At 31.5% G+C, this 13,951-nt stretch overlaps 1 protein-coding gene across 3 annotated transcripts in view; it reads left to right on the top strand.

Annotated features, from left to right (window-relative positions):
• The window catches only part of Gprk1 (G protein-coupled receptor kinase 1), a 109,949-nt gene that overhangs the window by 86,768 nt on the left and 9,230 nt on the right, over positions 1 to 13,951 (top strand). For 2 of the 3 annotated variants that reach the window (XM_017908097.1, XM_017908099.1), the window contains exons 3-7: positions 691 to 764; positions 865 to 966; positions 13,243 to 13,317; positions 13,407 to 13,468; positions 13,558 to 13,609. In XM_017908097.1, the coding sequence (XP_017763586.1) occupies positions 691 to 764; positions 865 to 966; positions 13,243 to 13,317; positions 13,407 to 13,468; positions 13,558 to 13,609 (365 nt within the window). Of the gene's footprint in view, positions 1 to 690; positions 765 to 840; positions 967 to 13,242; positions 13,318 to 13,406; positions 13,469 to 13,557; positions 13,610 to 13,951 lie in introns of those variants that run through there. The other variant, XM_017908100.1, reaches the window with a different exon arrangement.

Genomic DNA, 13,951 nt, shown 5'->3' on the forward strand with positions numbered 1-13,951 from the left:
AATGAGTCCAAACACGGTACAGATTAGACTAATTTTAATTATAACAATTAACTTGATGTACCCAGCAAAATGATACACTATAACAAAATATAGTGGTCCGATTTATGCGGTGTTTGGGCTGGCTTTAATCCGAAGAATCTCAGCGATGCATTTATACTATTTTCAAAAAGTTACGATAAAAATTACGGAAAGTAAAATTTTCTTTACCACGTATTTAACTTTTCGATAGTAGTATCTCTTTGTACTATATCTTTCTCTCTTTCATTTCACCAATTCTCTGTCCTTGTTATCAGTATGAGGTTTCACTAATCTCGAAACACCGTTTGCAGTGGGGATGGTCCATGTAAATTTAACCGAGCATTACTATACATAAGAAAAACACTTCTTACATTTCTCATAATCACGATAGTGAACGGTCATAGTGAAAAATTTCTCACTAGCCACCGATGATGACCCACGTTGCTTCCATGTACATTTTCGAAAGACAGAACACGGTGTAACTTTTTTACGGCTACTGTATAGGCAAGTAATGTAAAACACGATCACGTTCACCTCTTGAAATTACCTTTTCAACTATATCCTCAGAGATATAATTGACTGATAAGCGTTAATCTTACAGAGGCGAGCGACGCGAAAGTCGAATCGATTGAAGCATGCATTGTCTTTTCCCCTCTTACCTTGTGATTGCAGGTTACCTCTTATTCAAAGACTACTGCGAGAATGTGGCGGAGGAGCCGATTCCGCAACTTAGGTTTTACGAAGAGGTTCGTGTTAGCCCGCATACACACTATTTAAGGTCCAGTAAGCGTGGTGACACGCATCGCCATCCAACTCCATAAGGAATTTCTCATTTATGCATTGTAGATCAAGGCGTACGAGAAGCTGGAGTGCCCGGAAGAGAGGAGAAAACTTGCCAAAGAGATCTACGACAATTTCGTCATGAAGGAGCTGCTGGCACACTCCCATGTGAGTAAAATCTCATTTGCGTGATCGCGGCTCGGGCCCAGCGGCCATCTTGTCGAACAAGAGTCGCCGCTGCGCTCGCAAAATGGCGCGCGCGTTGGTTTATCGAAATGAAAGCTTCCATGAAAGTTCCATTGTGCATCGCCATTGTGCCGACGAAAGTTTACCACGTTTATTCATCGTCTCGATGATTTGCTTTCACTCTTTTCTTTGCGAGTTCGAAGTTCGAATATAACCCGGATATAGAGATTGGAAGTTTGGAACTTTCAAGCTTAAGAGACGTCAATGTATCCTCAGATCACGAGCGTTGGATAAAGTTACCATTTGCACTGCGGGAAATTAGAAGTTTATGATGGGCTATTCTATTTTAAACGAGACTTCTTGAGATTATTTCTGGGACTTTTTTTATGTAGAAATTAATAAGATTGTGGTAGTTTTGAATTGGGTTTATTGGTATACTAACTATTTGAAAGCAATGAGTATAATCGATTAGGTTGTCATTCAGTATACAATCCTTACCAAATTTAAAAGTTTTCTCAATGTCACTTCACAATTTCAACGAAATAGATGAAAATAAAACTTCTACAGAGTAAATTTCGTTTCCAAGCTTTCATAAACTCTCGTAGTGGAACCTAGCAAAGAGCATATTCATTACTGTATAGCCTGTGTATGCGATATGAGCAACAATATGGGCTATATAGGTCACTGTTTATGATCCACGAGAAGTTTATGCAGAACGTATAATTACGGCAAATTATATAGGTCCAACTAAATTAATGATTTGAAAAGTTTCAAAGTTGAAATTGCAGCCTCGATAATGAGACCTGATACGAACGACCAAAGTGCAGAATTCGACGAGAACATTTTAACGATGATCGAACAAAATTCAAATTTTACTGAGCTTAATTAGAATCGTTCTAACGTTTGAGAATATTCGAAGTGTCTTGAGAAAAGATGTGCAAGTGTGTGAAACGGGCACCATATGAGTTATCCGTAGGAAACCTTCAGCAAAGAGTTAGTATTTGCTCTCCTCTTCTGTCTCGTTTAAATCGCGAGTCATTTTTCACGACTGAATCGTGACGGGAGACGAAAAATGGATATCATACGACAAGATTAATCGTAAAAGACAGTGGTTGGACCTAGAAAAATCCTGAGCATCTCAAGCAAAACCAGGTTTACACGCAAGGACGATCCTAGTGGAGTTCTGAGTATTTAGTTGGATATAGCATAACATGCTTTGAAATACTAAAATCGAACGGGACAATAAAATAATTAACCACTACCATAAACAACTGGATTAATTGAAATAAACATTAGAGACTATATGACTAAATTTGTTCAACAAAATAGAAATCTTTCATTAAAATTATACACAGTTACGCGTATTATACACAGTCACTGCAGATGTTATTGAAATTAGAGAATAATGGAATTTAATTAAGAAAGAACAATTCATCCAGTTTATACCTTAATCGTTGCTTCGACAAACTGTTAGTTATTAATTATTTAATTGTTTAAAATTTGTACAAAAAGGAAATTGAAAATTGAATTGAAAGGTAATAATAGATCGTAGAAAATGAAGGAAAGTGGAATAGAAAAAATTATCGATTTTAATTCTGCTTTATGCCTTATTATACAAAAATTTGGAAGAAAATTCGCATTGCATATAGGATGGTCTAATATTGAAATATATTAATGTGTCTATTCCAAAAGTAATCATGAATTTGTTTCATGATTCAAATTCGCAGCCTCGATAAAGAAATAAATAGACTATTAGAATCTGCGAACAGTATTAAATGTCATGTACAAATATTTACGAAAATATTCAAACAATAAAATATTTTAAATAAGAGATAGGTTTCAAGGATATTTATTAAAAATTATAAAACAGTTTAATGACGTGTAAACTATTTACAGTACATTTATTACAAGCACATAGCATTATTGAAGTATAGGAGAAATTTGTATGCATACATTTAAATATTTAATATTGTATTTGCGTTGTGGCTCACGTAGAATCTTAAGTTTTCAATTTTGGTCCACTACAAAAGAAACGTTGCTTATCACTGACTTATACGATTAACATTTTTGTAATTGTCATTTAACTCATTAGCACCTGGGACTGTCAGTTAACGATATGTTAATCGAAATGTGTAAACGTGAAAATATTTTTAACATTTGCCATGTTACAAAAGGATTCCTTTAGTACATAAATCACTCTTCAAAACCTGCAACAAGGAATCCAAAAGTTGAAAATCGATTTTGCTTCGTTCTCCTATGTGGAATATCCTCTTTAGACGTTCCCGGTCCTTAAACGTGTGTGTTTAAGAAAACGTAGATTTCAAAAAAAAGGAGGAAAGCAAAGAAAGAGTGGAAAGGAAAGTAAACCTTAAAGACGGCCGCTTTTTATCTTCGAGCTTGCGAGAAAGCGCCGAAAATCGCTTTCTGAGGCGATGAAAAAGAAAACCGCGTAAAAGCTTGAACCGTTCCACGCTTCCTCGGCTGCTTCCGCATGAATGTTTGAACAGGGATCCGGAATAGGTCTTTTCGTGGCTCGCGAGGGCTTCTAATCTCTGGCCCTCGATGTCTTCAGAAGAGGAACTATTTCCGTGGCTTTTTCACGCGACTTTTCCCCGGTCGGTTCGCCCCTAATTTTAGCCTCGCCTTTAATCGCGGCCTACCCACCATTTCTCTACCTTCCACGCGTTACGGGATCTTCTTTGTCGGACTGAAGTTTGTATCGACGGCAAATTTGCGAACGAAAGCTGTACAACACCCTGTCGAGTTGCAGAATCTGAAACTTTCCCGTGGAATATCGTGAAAATTGTGTGGGCCTTCCAGTTGAACGCTGTGACGCGAGTAACGAGCTACGTGACAAGTCGAAACTTTGTTTCCTATTGGAGAAAAAAAAGAAAAAAGTGTGCGTAATTATAAAACGCGAGAGTTTTATCCGCTTTTTTTAGAATTCACACTTCCCAGCCTTTGGTTGCTAAAATTATAAGCGAGACTTTCGCGTAAAAAGAAGAAGAATGTATATGGAAAATGCAAGAATAAGTCAATTCTGTGAAAATTTTCTTTTTAATTGGAATTTTGTTTTATAATTCGTAACGAAGGTATTTGTTAGTATTGAATTTTTAAAAAATTGTTGGAAGAATGTAATTTTCAATGTTTATGTATTCTGGTTACGGATAAATGTTATAAATAATTATAAATTTTTTGTGGTTACAAATAATTATTGTGATAGATTACAGAAATTATTTTTAAAGAATTATTATTGTAATCTGGTTTTGACAAATTGATTTTTTTTTACATTTTGTTAAAGTGTATACTTGATTACGAATAACCATTATGAATAACCAGAATTTTATTTTGGTTATGTATTTTTCAGTTGCATTGCTTATTTTTCGGATTATTTTTCTACGTTTTGATAATTGGATAAGTTTTTGCAGGGGAAATGAGAAATACAAAGAAATGTAGAGAAAATTTAAATCTCCTGTTCTTTACTTTCCATACGGTCTCGATAAAAGTTTAAATTTGTTAATTTTCGTACTGATAATAAAATTGACAACAGTCAATGATAATCTGAAGATATTCCAACCATAATAAAATTCCAGTCATCGATAATTTTTTTATAGTTATTAGTAATTTAAACAAATTTTAAATTAAAATCTATAAATGTCATATATAACTAAAAAGAGGAAAAAGAAAAACATTTATAATAATTATTTGTGACAAAAATCTTTCGAAGATAAATATAATTGTCATGCTACAGTCTATTTTTTAATTTTGGTCGTAACAGTTTGGGTTTTCGGATGTTTTTGTTCGAGAAATTTTACTAATCTTAAAAAACAGTAAAACGAGGTGTTTATATTATATAGCGAAGTGTCTCGTATATTTTGATCAACCTAAGATCTCTGTTATCTTTGGCGGTTTAAAGAATATGACGAGAAGCAGGTGTTGTTTTAGTGGGACGAATTTTATGACTCTTATTTTCGAGTTCATCCTTTCCGAGTTTTCAATGTCTGTATCTTTTCCATGTACTTCTCCTTATCACGTTATTTTATCACACAAAGAACCAAATTTTTGTATATACAATACACTGACTTTTAAATAATTATAAAAGATGAATTATTATACTTTACCATAAGTACGAAACATTTATTTTGAGAAACATCTTTTAAATAATTTTCGAAATATCTTTGAAAGTAACTATAAAATAATTTTTAGAAACTCGTGAAAAAATTTTCTCGTCACTTTTAATAATAATTAAAGAAGCGATCGCGTATCGTGCAGAAAATGCAAAAGGACTCTGTTTTGATTGCCTGAAATACTGTTAATATCATGGTAAATAAAGTGGATGGAACGTTCTTTACGCTTCTTGAACGAAATTCACCAGCATGGCTTGTTCCTTTATTAATTCCATGTGCATTTCATTCGTTTGTCTATGATGTGTCCCCGCCATAATTACAATTCTAGATTGTAGGAAATGGTAATGACCAAATCCTGCAGATGACCAAACAGTCGTCGTTATTTCCTTTACATGTAGTGGTGGTTTTAACATATCCTTGGATCATCTTTATCAATCCAGAACGTTTTCAATTCTCAAGCCATTTACAAATTCCAATATTCGAATAAAACTAATTGCGATACTATACTGTTAATTATGAATTACTATTATTATAATACTAGCTATTACTAATTTGCAATTTTTCATGTCAAACCATACAGTGGTACGTATATCACAATACTTAACATACTACAGTATACACAACATTTACACAAATCCTAAAATTCTCGCGTAATTTTATAGCAAATGAAACGCGTAGTGGTTAATTATTAAGTTAAATATTTTTCCAATGCTCTCGATTCTTCGTAATTAAGAGGGCAGAACAGTTTGACACGTTCAATGATATTTTAAACGACCAGTGAAGAAAAGGTAAACATTCGATCGTGAACTATTTTTTTACTTTGAGAACTATTTAAGCATATTTTAAACTATGAAAAACAGTCTTGAATTTTTTAAAAAAAAGTCTCTCATTTAGCTTAACGTCATCGATCTGAATTACCTTTTTTTAAAATGGCCTATCGGTGTTCAGCCAAATGGGGTTAGTGACAGAAAAAAATCAAAGAGAACTTGAAACTTTAGCATATTATCTAGGCAGTGACGTTTAGATACTTCAATTTTTGTGAAAATGGTCAAAAGGCTGCTATTTACAGTTGACCTACTGAATTTTTGCCAAAAATTTCTGTTTTTTGTTAATATTTTCGCCATGATACAAAATTCCGCCATTTCTCCATGACGGATATAATCGTCAAAGACTCTTAACTGGTTAAATCGCAACGCATGATGTTAGAGGGTGAAGAGTTTACAGTGTCAGTTGCTATACGATGAAGTTAGGGACTGTAATAAAGTCTAAAAGTGTATTGTAACAATACACTGCAGAGTATTTAAATAGGACAGATAGAGGAGATAGTCGGAAACTTGAAGCGAGAACGAAATATGGGAACTTGAAAACAGGGGTAATCGGTATCGGTTCGAGGAAGAGCGAAAAAGGGTGCGTCTTTTCCAACAGAAGGGTGACCATACTCAAACGTACGGTGGAAAGTTGCGATATAATAGCTATAAGGGAGGTTACTTCGGGGAAGTTTCAGGAGATAAAAAAGGGAAGTAATTGCTCGAGGAGAGTAGATAAGAAACATGGAAAAATAAGAACAATGCAGGCTAACTGGCTAATATTATTCTTTGATCATTTATTCCCCATGGACAAATTTTGATACAAAATTGTGGTTAATTTTCATTACTATTGATCGTTTTTGGAATTTTAGAGATACGATGCTTTTCAGAAAAATTTTTAATCTTAAATTCCAATTATTCCTAATTAAATTCTAATTAAATTCCTAATTAAGATATCTTCTTGGGGATATTACATTAAGTTACGGTATAACAGGTATAGAAAAAGTTTCTTTAATTTATAGTTATTTCATTTATGTAAACTAAGAAAATGTTTTAAAATAAAATGAACAATTAATTGCCATAAGCCGCCACACTCCTTTTTATATGAACAATAACATAACTCTTATGGTCGTTTTAATTGTACCAACGATATTATTATTAATATTTACAAATAGAATATATATAGTAGAACCTTTAATAAACGAATCAATTGGGGAGTAATTACAATTAGCAAGGAAAAACAATTACCACTAAATTTTATTTAATATTTCAGACAAAATTACATAAATCGAATACCAATTGTTCACAAATAATATTATTATTAAAAAAAAATCAAAAGCAGACAATATGGTTGAAATCTCATTTGTAACAAAATTAAAACATGAAATTTATTGCAGTTTAAGTTTCTTAATTATGTCAAATCCTTTTACAGTTATGGTTACCACTTTTTTGTTCCTGTTTTGGCAACGTTATACCGTATAATTATTATTGTTTATTATTATCGTATTACCGTAGTAATGTTAAACTGTAACAACAATGTTACCTCGTTATTACTATTATTATTACCATATAAGGTACTGTGCCAATTTCACACTAAGTCACTGTAAATATTATTTCACAGAAGGAAATAAACACTTTGTGTTTCTATATACAGTATTATAATTGGAAATGTCTATTCATATATTAGAACGTTCACATAATGGGTGTTCATATAACAGAGGTATGATCATACTCCTTTGTTCTTATAACACGTGCAAATAAAATTTGCACGGAATTTTATAAACAAATATACATAACTAAATTGCAAGTTTCGTACCGTAAAGAATTTTCCATGCATGAAGAGAAATAAATAAAAAAAGAAATAGGATAGAAAATTGATTGATAGAAGTATTATAAATAGGAGACTTAAAAAAATGAGGACAGTAGAGGCTGAATAAAAGTAGGCTAAATCAAGACTGTGAGTTTCATGACCTCCATAGCGTGGTTCTACACTGTCGGATCGGCGGAGATCTGTTACAAAAGTAGACCGTAGAATTGACCTTAACTGGGCTGTCCAAGGTCAAATTTTTTTATCATGATATCGCATTTTACTCGGTGAGAAAATAAAAAGCTTCAATTTTGCGGTCTACCTTCTTAATTGATTGATCTTCACTGATCCGAAGGTGTAGAATCACGCTATGGAGATCATGACACTTACTTTCTTGACATCCTGTACATAATAAATGACTGCTCGTGAAGTGAACTCGAAACAAACCAAATCCATTTCCTGAAGCTGAGTTTAATAAAGTATTATTATTATATAAAATCCACTGTTGCGACGATAGGATTTTAAAAATGGATCCTGTTTATGGATCTCAGAAACAACGTGACGGATATATCTTCTGGTTTTCTCTCAGCCTCTTCGCCTTTCCTACTTGAGCCAAATGACGAATGATGATACAATGGCACACTTTTATTCGAAACGTCATTTCTCTCGCTGTTTCTCGTGGATTATTTTCAGCGATATGTCTTCGGACATTATCGTCCCTGGCACTTTCCAGTCTTCATCCGGGTTCATATCCCAATGAAAAATCGTCGATTTTAAATTCCACGAATCAACGCTGACATTTACTTAAATTTTTACAACCGTTAAATTCACGTCTTCCCTATCTTTTGTGTTACTTCGCTCAGCCTGGAGACGCTTATGAAAAATCATGCAATCGAATAGTCATACTTTTCGTGACAATTAGTGAAGAGCTTTAATTATTTCTGTTACAAATTTTCTTTTCGCAAAATTAATTATACTTCATTGCTGTTAGTATATATTGGTATAGTATATATCGTGAGTGTTGGTTTTATATGCGTGAGCGTGAATGCGACTCCTTTGTTTACAATTGTGCAATCTGTGATGTAAATATAATATGTGAACCAAAAAAAAACAGTCATCATAGAATTATCGAGGAATGATCACCAAATCGTGATACAGGGTAAGAGAACTTTTACTTAAATATACTTTGTGTTCCTCGTTAATAATAGTGAAAGATATTTTTGCTCCATTCTACCCATATATATAGTAATAATTAATAATGATAACGATTTGAAATAAAAATTAATAGTGCAGAAGGTTGAATTTTATTATATGTATAGGGCGTCCCAAAATTCACGCAAGAAGTAATTTTGATAGAAAACACTGATAGGTGTTTCCTCGAGTTTGTTTTGATTGGTTTAGAGTGAATGTTAGGAGGAAAAGTAGAATTTTTTGACTGGACATAGGTGTGTCGAAAGGACTTTTAGATTAGGAGTGGGAACTGTTAAGGAAGTTGCTTTTCAGTAGTCAATGATGTGATTTATAAGTAGGTGTCCGTTCGTCGCTTCGTTGCACGTGGGTCCAATCGATCGGGTCTGATAGTTGTAAATTTTTTGTACTTTTGTATTTAGATATATGACTTAATCCGCTGAAAGGGCAGCGTGACACGTCTAACCTTCGAAGTTCTAGTTGTAATACAGAATAATAAAGTTTTTAGAATTATCTAACATAAAAGTATTAAAATAAAAGTTATGCTATAAACACGATCTCTAATATGAAACATATAGCAAGAAACTCAGGTTTTGATGTTTATAATTGTTTAATATTTAAGGATACATTGCGAATTCAGAGGTTTGGGTTAGAGAATAGTTATAATAAGTCAATAATTAATAAATAATAGATACAGGACGCTTGCTGTTCTCGTTTCAGATTTGCTTCTTCGTTCATTTTTACTCCGGTATATTTAATTTCCCACTCCGCAAATGTTCCATAAACATTTGAATTCATTTGTAACCTTATGACCCATCCCATGCCTTTTGCTACTTACTCTTCTCTTTTGAAATTTACATTTTCATTAATCATCGCTATATACGATACAAAGTTTTTCCATTCGTTGTTCCATAAAGATAAAAGTTCATCTTTGAATTACTATTGATCAGTTGAGAAAATGTCGGATGCTCTTCATCCGTTATTGATAGAATCGAAGCTTCTTTTGCTGCTCTGTCTGGTTATACATTACCCGAAATGTTTACACGTGACGGCTCCAAGTAAGAATAATTGTCCTTTCTTCTTCGTTCGATTAGTTTGTAACACGCTTAATAAACGATAGGTTCTGAGAGATAGAGTTATCTTTCAATAACATTCTATTAAATTCCAATTATTTCAGGTATTGCGAGTTGTATTGCAAAGTAGTCTTTATTTCCTTGTATCATCCACTATAATTAGGACACAGATTTGAAGACAGAATTAATTTCCAGTTTTGGAAACAGAATTATTGATATACAGAGAGTTTTGCATTGTTCTTATCAAAAATTTTCTGTGAAAGAGAAGATGATATGGCATAAACATAAGTTGATAAATGCATTCTTCGAGAAGATAAAAATACAAAGGAACAAGGTTCTGATTTTTTTTTTAATTCCATTTTGAGATGTATACTGTGACTGACAAAAGTGCAGTATATTCGAATTACAAATTTTAGGAAACTACTGTGAGTGTTGGTTTTATATGTGTGCATGGGAATGAGGTAGAATAAGTAAAAATCATTTGCGATCATATTTTGATTGAATTTTGTTATATGTATATATTATCATCATTCGATACAAGATTATATATATTGCAATTTTCATCTCCTTCTTTAAAGTATTTGGCAATAATTAACGATAGAGCAAAATTTCGTGGATGATATTGTCCCGTTGAAATTCAAATTCCAGAGAAACGATATTTCATATGGATTAGCCTGATATATAAAAGACATAAAATTCTCTTTCAAATAAGAAGCAGCCAGTTAGAACGTTTTCTAATAGAAATTTATCTCAGACTTCCTTTATTCACTCGAAATTAATTTTATCTATAGCCTTCGCTCGTAAGTATTAAAACAATTGTGGAAAATAAAGTACTTATACTCAAAGACTCCTTAGGCAGTTATTAAAACTTCTAAGAATTATTACCTCGTTTAGAACCTTAGACTATAAAGAACTCACTTATTCAATATTATACTAGCAACCTCATTTATTAAAATAAAGTTCAATATTTTCTATTTTATGTATTATCTATTTCGTTTTACGATCACTAGTTTTAATTAATCGTAGCATTCTTGTTATTAGTTCTCTTCCTGTATTTCTAATTATCTGATTGCATATTGTACAGTTTGCAATGTAAATTATTCCATAAATAAAACTCGGATCTTGAACAAACTTTCTAAAACTTTTTATTTATTTTATTTCAAGTTGGTTTTTAGCGGAATTTAGAACAAGATGCTTGTAAATCATTTCCATAAGTTTTTGTGTTCAGGATCATGCTTGTTTTAATAGAATAATTCTAATCGATTAATAATAGTATCTTGCTAATTTAACACTTTGACTGTCACGCACTATTCTTAGAATATAATGATGAATTATTAAACAATATACCAAAGAAAAAAAAGAAAGAAAAAGTGGTGCAAATTATTAATGTTTTCTATTCAAAGTTCTTTATTTATTTGCCGTTGTTCAAATATTCAAAAATTGGTTAGAATAAAACAAATATTAATGTAAAAAATTAGTATTGCCGGACACTGGTCACCACCATGGCAGTCAACGTGTTAATTTAATTATTAGCTTCTGTACGAAAGCAGCTGGTATCCTAAAATTTCTGGACAAAAGTATATAACAAATAGTCGTTGTTTCATGTTTAATAAGTGTCATAGTAAATATTATAAAGTAGTAAATAAAAGTAATAAATATTAGAGTAAATTACAATATTTGTAAGTTAAATCCATACTAAAATTAAAACTTTATAGATATTTTCAAAAATATCGTCATTTATGAACATCTAATTTTTATTTTAAAATGAATTAAACGAATAAACAGATAATGAATTATCAAAGTAGTAATGCAATTTGCTATTTGTTGCATGAGGGTTGAGATAAATTTTTCTAGTTATGTGAGAGCTGCGAGGACTAGAAAAAGCCTTTATTACGCAACATTTGGAATGTCGTTTAAAATTCATCGCAAGTAAGGATATGATAAAGAAACCCAGTTTCATACCGATATTAGATAATGCATTAGAAAGCATAGAAAATTTAATACTGTTCTCGAATTTATATAACTTTCTTTCGAATACAAATTTTATATAATATTTTAAATTTATGAATAGGACACCTAATTAAAAGATTGACTGAACTTAATTAGAATATAAATTGACAAAAAATTATCGTAAATATACGATATTGAAATTCACAATTAATATATATTAAGTACACTCTTTAATTTAGACATCAAATTTTTTAATTAAGTTACGAATACTTACTAATAACTTTTATTTACAAAGAGGTTTAAGTATCATTAGGAAGAAGAAAATTGTAAGTTGAATAAATTCTTAATTTTTTGTTTAACATTAAAATCGTTACTCGATCTTTATTTAATATTATTTTTGTGTGAATATACATACTTTTTATTTCACCTTATTCAAGAATATCAGAAGCAAAATACATTCATATGTAACTCGTTGAATATACTATCCTTGAAAAAGATTGTCTCCTTAAGTAGAATAAAAATAAAAAAAGAAGTAAAATAAATAAGAATATTATATCTTATAAAAATTCTACAGATAATTTCCTTGATAAGTCCATCTATATACAGATAAATATTCGACTCTTCGCCATTTTAGTTTCTCCAGAGTTCTCATTGTTTCAGAAATAATCAACGCATTTATTATAATACATAAATATGTAATACTATTTTTATTTACTGTTAAAATGAAACTCCTCGATTTGTCTTATTAATCAAGCGTGTTTCTCGAAATTAATTATTGCATAATATTAAATGATAAGAATGATATTAATACTGAGACTTTCATTTAACAATTTATTTTAATAATTTCTCAAATAATATCTATCTAGTTAATCGATATGTACTCTCAATTCCTTTATATTCAGACTATTACTTCTTCAAAATTTATTTCATATATAAGAAACATATCTGTGAAAAATGTGCATAATCTTAAAAAAAAATGTGGTGAAGAACAATGAGATATCCACTTACCATTACTTTCTAAGTAATAAGCATACAATTATTTAATTAATACTTAATTTTTATTTTCTGTTCTTTAAAATTAAGGTGGAGAAAATTAGTTTCTTTTGTTATCTTAAATTTTGACATAAGGATGAAATACACATTTTATACAGTTACGTACAATATTATATTAACAAAATTTTTCGCTCTATTTTATCTCTCCATATTTTTTCTTCTTTTGTCTTAAGGAGACTATCTTTTTCTAAGACGTTGTACATGAAAGACAGTGTCAATTTACCATTTTAATAGTACGTTGATTTTGATTCCAGGAATACTCCTCGGAAGCCGTGTCCCACGTTCATAAGTACCTTATGAAAAACGAGGTCCCTGTTAATTTATTCGAGGTTGGTCCCCCCTAATCTTCTATTGCCTAATTGTAAATAATATCGAATACAATTTTGGATTAAGTTCGAAATCGATTCCCTGTTTCCAGCCGTATATCGAAGAGATTTTTAATCACTTAAGGGGGGAGCCGTTCAAGAAGTTTCTAGAAAGGTAGGTTACCGACTAAAGGAAAGACAAGTCGCTATTTAGCTTGTTTGTGGCTTGAAAAATTGCTAAGAAATGTCGTTGTATATTTTCAGCGAGAAGTACACTCGTTTTTGTCAGTGGAAGAACTTAGAGTTGAACATGCAGGTAAGTTAGAGAACTGCTTTTGTGTTGCGGGTAATGTAATGTATACATGTAAAGTGGTTTAACCCTTTGCACTACGATCACGAATCTAACTCGTCACGAATTACATGCACAAAATTCGAAGAATTTCCAAAACTTGTATCCAATTTTATCGTAGATGGAATAGATATACAGTGACTAACTGAAATTAAATACTACTTCGATGCATAATTTTTCATAATTAAGTCGTAGTGCAAGGGGTTAATAAAAGTGGTATAAGGACAATGGGATGAAAAGTTGAGTAAATCGTGGTTCATTATGAAATTGGTGAATCCATATTGTAACATAAAATCGCTATCTGGCCAA

Source organism: Eufriesea mexicana, unplaced genomic scaffold, assembly GCF_001483705.2.
Source record: "Eufriesea mexicana isolate 0111107269 unplaced genomic scaffold, ASM148370v2 scaffold9974, whole genome shotgun sequence".
In the NCBI taxonomy this organism is placed as follows: Eukaryota; Metazoa; Arthropoda; class Insecta; order Hymenoptera; family Apidae; genus Eufriesea; species Eufriesea mexicana.